The sequence below is a fragment of the Humulus lupulus genome, chromosome 9, assembly GCF_963169125.1.
Source record: "Humulus lupulus chromosome 9, drHumLupu1.1, whole genome shotgun sequence".
NCBI lineage: Eukaryota > Viridiplantae > Streptophyta > Magnoliopsida > Rosales > Cannabaceae > Humulus > Humulus lupulus.
In genome coordinates, this window is record NC_084801.1 from 43,825,505 (window position 1) to 43,834,414 (window position 8,910).

An 8,910-nucleotide genomic window follows, 5' to 3' on the forward strand; every position below is an offset into this window, starting at 1 on the left:
TATTCTAATTTAGAAAATTGCTTCTCAAAAATCCTATTGGGAGAAGCTAAGAGACTGTAACTTCTCCAAAATGATATTTTAAATAAAAAGGAATATTTTATTTTTTACCCAAACACCTCCAAAAGAACCTTTTCAATTCTAGAAACTAAAAAAAGAGCTTGAAGAAGAGAAAAGTCAATGAGAGACTTAAAAGAAAACCCCCATACCACACGAAGAAGGCAAAAGCAAAGGTGAAGAAGAGCGTGAAATGTACTAAGCAATATTATGATAAGGTGAGGCACACCATAACTTAAGCGTGTCTATGAAAGCAGATTTTTTGGTTTAAATATCAATGGTAATAAAAGCAATCGCATGGGTGCAGGCATTTTGTATGCCTACACCACAGATTTTTCCTAATGAGGTGTTTGGTGAGAGGGTCTAATTTGATGAGAATTAGTTAAGATTAAGGGAATCTTAAACTCAAGTATTCAAAGAGTTTGACATTACCAAAAAGTAAACTAAAAATGGAGCCCACAAAAACATAAACCCTGCCTTAAAAGTTACACCAATCATGGGTTGATTTCATATTCCCATTCTCAAGAACCATAGTCCCTATCAAAAACACACCCTAACAGTTTATTAGGTAGTTCATATTATTCAACACTTCCAATATATCCCATTATAGCTCACATTTGTCGGTACTTTATTAGATATTTCGTATTTTTTAATAAGAAATCCTTTTATTTCTATAGGTTTTTAGAGTCCTACAACTGAAAATGAAATGATAAACACACACATATAAATATATATATATATATATATACATACGTACAAGTGAGTGATATGGCAAGTATTGTTGTTGTCATAGGTACATTTGCATTTGATCGCTGGGCTCTCCAAGTGTTCGAGGCGAACTGTGTCATCCATAACATTTCCAGAGCAAGCATCCCTTCCTTTTGTTATGTTCCACTCGTATAACTTTGTAACTTCTTTGCCCCATTTTCTCGATATAGCAATAAGTGCTTCCACTGTATTATTATATCACATTAACAAAAATTATACATATGAATAATGTCAAGAAATTTACAAGTGATGTCTTGTTATTTTGACGTATTTTGCTAGTACGGAGATAAACCACAATTTATCTTCATAATTAGCAAATCAAGTAAAAGTTTAACCCTTGTAGTTTTAAAGAAACTTTTTTTTTTTTTAAATTTTGTGAAACCAATATAGAAATATTGTGAATTTATTTTTCTATCTTCTTCTAATATTTTGCTACATCATTAAAAATTTTATTCTCTAATTAAAATTATCTTTCTAAAGGTAAACTCAATATGTGACTCGATCGGTAATAAATATTTTCTAGCTTTTTGAGTCTTGCCTCTTAAGAAGAAGGCTCAATACTAATAAAGACACGAGATTTTACATTAATGAACGTGGGGTAAAAAGAGACGTTTATCTTTCTGTGGAACAATGAATCAAGTTGAGAGAGGGTTACTTTCTTTATTTTTTTTTAAGTTGCTTAATTTTTTTGGTTTTCTTATTGGATTTAGAGGAAGAAAAAAACATATATAACAAATTTTGATGATATGGATTTTGGGAATTTTGGACAGGATTTTAGTTGTTGGAGTGGAGAAAGAGAATAAAAATGATAACAAAGAGATAGGGTTAATGAAGTGGGTAGCTGGAAAGACTAAAATTTTTAGGCATTATTTTTTGGGATATTTACAGCTAAAATACCCAAACATTCATTTTACTCTTAAATACCTAAATTGATTTTTTGGAGGCAAAAAAAAAACTAAACGTTAGATTTCCTGGCATTCTGTAAGTATGGTTATTTTTGACAAGTTAGAGGACACGTGGCGCCAAACAATTGGTTCACAATATATGGTACGTGCACATACCTTCAGAAGGGTCTGTAATGGTGCTTTGAGCCATGGAGTGTTGAGTTGATACAGATATGCTGAAGAGGATAGTGAAGGAGTACATCCAAATATTCAACCCCATCTTCTAACTATTTCTTTTTTTTTTTCCGATGAAAACTAGAGGATATATATCCACAGTAGATCTAATAGCATATGTATACCATACAAATTTGAGATTGACAAGAGATTTTTATATCCCCTTGCCCCACAGGGCCACAAGTCCAATGAATGCCTACCCACCTCCAGCAAAGAAAATTAAGGATAAGGAAGACCTTCTAGACAATTATCATTTGTTGTCAATTTATCGTTTGAAAATTTTGGGAGAGATTGGATTTTTCTAGAGCAAAATTTGAACCAATATTAGAGCACTCTTAACGGAGGAGGAGCTAAAATGTTTAATAGAGAGAAAATTATTAAATAGTCTTCTAATAGATGATGTAAATTTATATTTTTTTTTACTTAAATGAATAGTATTTCTCTATACGTAGTGAAACACTATTCATCAAGCTATAAATATTTTATTATTTTTTTATAAACTATTGTATATATATATATGATTATGATACAATTATAATTAATTATTTTATTTCTTAAAATGAATAAAATATTTTTTAAAAAATATAATATTTAAATGATGTAGAGAAAAAAATAGAGAAGTTGGTGTATGGTATAATGTAAAAGTTTGAGGTAAATTATAAGAAAATATGTTTTGGTGATGTATTTTGTAATACACTTTCTCTATAATATTTAGCTAAAACTCACAAAAACATCTTCCATCAGCTCCTTTATACATATATTTATAATAGCTATGCACAAACTCCAATTAATTCATATCTATATTTACATATTCTTTATATAATATTTTAATATTATTTTTTTATAAGCTTTCTCTCTCCCATTTAGTATATATTTATTATTTCTTTTTTCTTTTTCAATTATTTTATTTTACTTTAACTAATAAAATATGTTTAAAGATATAATATTTAAATGTTGTAGGGAAATATATAGAGACTGATGTATGGTATAATGTAAAACTTGAAGGTAAAATAGAAAAACGTGTGTTTTGGGAAGGTATTTTAAATGATGGAGTAGAGCATCCATTAAGAGTGCTCTTAATATATTTATATATATACTAGATACAAATAAAATTTAACACATTTACTTATTTTTATTTATAAAATTTATAAATTATTTTTATTAAATTTATATTAATGTCATATAAATTTCAAATAAATATCTTATTTTAATTAAATAATTTATTTATTTTTGTTTAAGTTTATGTTTATTATAGTTTTTGAATTTAGGAGTGACAACAAGAGATTATATATTATATGTTTACTGTAATATTAAATATTATACGTGGATTTTAAATTTAAGTTTCTTACTAGTTGATCGTAGATTATATTATATTATATATTTAAATTTAAATATAAGTTTAATTAAATTTTATTGAAGTTATAAAACGTATGGTTTTATTATTTTTAAATAATTATCATTATAAAATATCTCAAAAATATAATATTTTAATTTATTTAATTATTAAATTTTATTTAAATTTAAGTCATGTTTACAATCTACAATTAAATATAAGAATATTCTATTAAACATAAAAATATTCCATTAAAGTTAACATAATAGAAATAAAAAACTGTTAAAAAAAAAAAAATTATTATCTACGCAATTTTTTTGTATATAGAAGAGATATCAATGTTCCATTCGAGGGCAAAAAAATTAGTTAGAAGTTGTTATTGCAAGTGGTTCATTATTTCCCGACATTTTATAAAAAGAAAATAATTTTTTTCTACATAAATTGTCAATTCTATGACTTTTCAACAACTGGTATGTACGACAAGATGTGAAGTATAATTATCAATTTATAATACAAATTAAGGAATAATCCCTCAGTTTATCAAAATATAAAAATAAATAAATGTTTTATATTTTTTTAGACCATGTATTTTGTCCCATTACCTGTTTGGACCCTATATTTTGACAAATTACTTTTTGGACCCTATATTTTGTAAAATGGTTAAAATAGAATCATAAACTCAATTTTGATGAAGAAAAAATTGAATATAACAATACAGTTTTTAAGCAGAATAATTTTATTTTTATTCTGGATTGTTAGTTTGGTAAATTATTTGTGATTTTAGTCGAGAAAACATTGACCAAAATTGGGTTTAGGGGTTCTATTTTAACTATTTTACAAAATATAGGGTCCAAAAAATAATTTATCAAAACATATGGTCAAAACAAATAATGAGATAAAACACAAGGTCTAAAAAGGTATAAACCCATAAATAAATAAGGCTTCAACCCCATTGGAATTCTAAAATTATATTATACATATTTTGGACAAATTAATTTATCTATACTAATGCAAAAGTGAAAAAGGTTGAATTTTTAGTCTTTTTTTGTTAAATCTCTTCTATATAATAAGTGTGTAGATAACAAAAGTTCTTGATTTTAATATTTTTTTATATTTTTTCCATTAACTTTAACGGAATATTTTTATATTTAATATAATATTCTTATATTTAACGGTAGATTATAAACATGACTTAAACTTAAATAAAATTAAATAAATGAATAATTAAAAAAATTAAAATAGGATATTTTTGAGATATTTTACAATGATAATTATTTAAAAATAATAAAACCATATATTTTATAACTTAAATAAAATTTAATTAAACTTAAACTTAATATTATATTAAACATATAATATATAATCTTTTGTTGTCACTGCCAAATTAAAAAAAACTGGAACAAACATAAACTTAAACAAAAAAATAAATGAATTAAAATATAGCACATTTTAAAGATATTTTATGATAATTTAAATAATTAAATCATATTTATTTAAAAATAATAAATACATACATATCATTTTTTTTATCTTATAAATTTGTGTGATGGTTTGTTTTCTATCAAGTGATTGAAGTTTTTTTTCTTTATCAAATTCACCAAAGAACATTGTAAGATACATTATATGGAAACTAAAAATAGTTGATACATGTATATTACTGTCTCCACTATGACTTTTTCTATTATAATTATTATTTTATTTCTATTATTAAATTCTTTTTAAATATTATTGTATTTTAAATATATATATATAAGTTATGTAGCCATGTAAATATCTCTTTTATATAAAAAGTATGTAGATAATGGAAATTCTTGGTTTTAACAATTTTTTATTTTTTTCCCGTTAATTTTAACAGAATATTCTTATATTTAACAGAATATTCTTTTATTTAACAGTAGATCGTAAACATGACTTAAACTTAAATAAATGAATAATTAAACATGATATTTTTGAGATATTTTACAATGATAATTATTTAAAAATAATAAAACCATATATTTTATAACTTAAATAAAATTTAATTAAACTTAATATTATATTGAACATATAATCTATAATCTTTTGTTGTCACTGCCAAATTCAAAAACTTGGACCAACATAAACTTAAACAAAAACAAAAAAATTAATTAATTAATTAAAATATGATATTTTTAAGATATTTTATGATAATTTAAATAATTAAATGATATTTATTTAAAAATAATAAAGACATACTATTGACGGTAAGAACTCATCAACAGAATATGGATGGAAAACTCAAAAACTTAAATCAGTATCTAATGAACACAAATGAACTCATAGAAACTCAAAGGAAAATTGCAAGTAAAAAATAGAAAGAAAACTCGTATATTGCTCTTAGATTAATATGATCTTATAAGAATTTTTCCAACCCTTTTGTTTGAGGGGTCAGGATCAATTTATAGTGGAGCTCTAATGGCTCATGATACATTGTGGTCCAGGGGGACCATATGATACATGGGTACATCGTCAGTGTGGTGACACAGGTAGTAGTTGTAACAAACCAAAATTGCTAATAAGGCTTAAGGGCCTTGATTAGTGTGCCAGGAGGGCATAGTTGGTATTTATGTGAATAAATGATTAAATGCATGGTTATGTGGCATGCATGATTATTTGAGTATATGGATATAGTTAGATGCATGTTTATGGGTATTAAATATGCATGTGGGCCTTGTTTTGTTCATAAGGGCATGTTTGTAATTTTGACCTGTTGATGACATAAATGTAATTGTATGTGATAAATTGTCGAGACCACATTATTATGTAGATATATTGGCAGCTTGTGGCTCGAGGCGATCCTAGTGAGCGGTTTAGCGAAATAGTCACGGTAGGGATTTATACCCGGCTCGGGGGAGCCTGGGGGTATTTCTGGGAACTTGGGAAATATATTGAAGATTATTAGGCATTGGAGAAAATAATTGTTAATTAATTAGATGATGGGGATTAAGTGGTAAATGTTAGGGACACTCGAGGAATTAGCGGGAATTGAGAAAAAATGACCAAAATGCCCCTAGAATGACTAAAAGGCTTGATTTAAATGGGAGGGTAAAAGTGTAACGCCCTGGATACCCCAAGACCGTTACGGTGAACGTTGAACCGTGAATTTAACTCGCTACCCGAGTTCTTTGGTTAAAAACGTGCTTCTAGGTGTTATTAATATGTTAAGGTGGAAAATCAATCAAAAGGAAATGATATATTTTATTTAAAACATAAAACTGTTCATGGGCCCATAAAACGTTTACAAGCTATTTACAACTCAAAATGGTTATTATAGTTTCAAATTTACAAACCCGTCGACCTAAGCGGCAAAAATAGGGTAAACCCCCTAGTTCCCCTGAGAAGTCCTTGGCCGTGGTAGTCAAGCGGTCGCATATGTACACAGCACCACTTAAGCTCTCCACTCAAGGTTGGGTGAGCTTTTCTTTCCCTTTACCTGCACCACATAGCACCCATGAGCCAAAGCCCAGCAAGAAAACACAATAATGCAAACATATAATATCAAATGATGATCATTATAATCATACAGAGCTTATAGCTCTGAACAGATGAGTGAATATCACTCTAGGTTACAATAACCGTGAAGGAGCTTATAGCTCTTAATCAAATGAGTGGTTTAACACTTGAGGTTCTGGTAAACCATAATGAGTGACTGACAAGCAAGTCACTAGCTTAAACATATGAGTGACTGCTGGGTAAGTCACTAGCTTAAACAGATGAGTGACTACTGGGTAAGTCACACGGGGCTCGGCACCCACAGCCATATGACTAAATAGTCACTGTGGCTCGAAGTAACTAGCCTTTGGCTAGACAAGCGCTTATAGTATTCATCGAACTTGAGGTTGGTCCGACATTAACGCTTTTCTGAGTCATTTAATGCAGATTTCGATTAGATCTAATCTTTACTGGCTTGCGTTGAACACGCTAAGGCCGTTCCTGACTTATGAGTCAGCACTGTGTGACCAGTGCCCAGTACCACTGTCGAACTTGACTAATGAGTCACAGATTCACAGTTGATACTGATACCTTTGCCAATTCTGACTATTCAGTCAGTATCAGGCACAAGTGAGCAAGATTTGCTAAGCATTCAATAATCAATCCATGTCCACATTTAAACATTCAACATGCCTCATGAATAACCATGCATGTCACATATGGGGTGCAGTTTTCTTACCTCTGATTCGAGTGAGAGTTAATATAAGAACGACCCTTGAGAACGATCAACCTTTAAGTTCCTTAGAGGTCACCTAGTCATAACCAAATATGGGATACCATCAATAAATTGAATAACAAAGGTTCCCGAACCAAGATCTAGCCTCCAGGACATCGAATCCCACTAATTCGGATAGCAGGAACAATCTCGAGGCCTAAAAATGAGTTCCCATGATCAAAACACCCAATTGGCCTCAAAACCCTTCATGAGCCGCGACCCTAGAATCTTGAGCCGTGACGCCCAATACCTAGTGCTGCGGCCCTTAACACACACAAACTTCACCACCTGCTTTTTCGAGCTTGGGCCGCGGCCCCACCTGAGAAACCTGCCATAACTTCAATTTTCTCCACTTTAAACCTTCCAAAAACATACCTAAACATCTCCAAATCCAAAAATCAAAGTTCCCAAACATCCCCTTGATCCAAAATCATCAAATCCCGAGACTAAAACAAATAAAAAACCCATCGATTCACAAAATCCAATTCAAAGCTTAAAAACTCTAAAACTTAAAACTTAAAGCTTGAATTACCTTTGATTGGGTTGTTTCTCGTTAAATCCTTCGGTCAAGAAGTTTCTAATCTTTCCTAAGATTTCTTCGAAATTGCCACGAACGTCACAAAGGTTAACGGGAGAGAGAAAAAGTGTTTTTAACGTACGGTTCTATCTGTCAGACTACTTCAGGCTTAAGTAACCTCAAATAAAACCTAATGCTCGAGGTCCCAAAAACATCCCCAGAGACAAAATAGTCAAAACTCCCAGAATTGCCTCCTGATCTCAATAACTCCCAATTCATCATCAAATAAACATTCTCATCTCCCAATATCCCAATAATTGACCCCATTATGACAAAACCGCTAATTTGCAATATAGTACCGTCTCATGTCGAATAGCTCGAATATATCCCCATAATAATGGGATCTCATCCATAAATCACAATATGCACCGAAATACACAAATATGCCCTCAACAGGCCAAATTATCAAAATGCTTTAATAATGAAATGTGGACCCACATGCATGCATTTAACATCATATTAAAATATAATTCACATAAACATGCATATAATCATTTAATGGCATTCTTAAATAATTATGGCCCTCCCAGCCTACTAATCTAGCCATTAAACTGCATTAGGGATTTTGGGGCATTACAACTATCCCCTCCTTACAGAAATTTCATCCTCGAAATTTACCTGAACAGCTCGGGATACTGACTCTGCATATCTGACTCCAGCTCCCATGTCGCTTCCTCGACCTTGCTGTTCCTCCACAATACCTTAACCAAAGGTATCATCTTATTCCTGAGGACCTTGTCCTTTCTGTCAAGTATCTGGACTGGCTGTTCCTCAAAGGAGAGATTTGCCTCAAGCTCCAGATCTTCATTGTTCAAAATATGATTCACATCAGATA

At 29.8% G+C, this 8,910-nt stretch overlaps 1 protein-coding gene across 10 annotated transcripts in view; it reads right to left on the reverse strand.

Moving 5' to 3' along the window:
* The window catches only part of LOC133802314 (probable LRR receptor-like serine/threonine-protein kinase At1g56140), a 94,319-nt gene extending 92,207 nt beyond the window's left edge, over window positions 1-2,112 (reverse strand). For 6 of the 10 annotated variants that reach the window (XM_062240607.1, XM_062240604.1, XM_062240605.1 and 3 more), the window contains exons 1-2: window positions 1,884-2,112; window positions 812-1,007 (exon numbers count right to left, since the gene is read on the reverse strand). In XM_062240607.1, coding sequence (XP_062096591.1) covers window positions 812-1,007; window positions 1,884-1,986 — 299 coding nt within the window. In that variant the 5' untranslated portion in view covers window positions 1,987-2,112. Of the gene's footprint in view, window positions 1-807; window positions 1,008-1,883 lie in introns of those variants that run through there. The other 4 variants (XM_062240609.1, XM_062240610.1, XM_062240608.1 and 1 more) reach the window with 4 other exon arrangements.
* Between the last annotated feature and the right edge of the window lie 6,798 nt (window positions 2,113-8,910).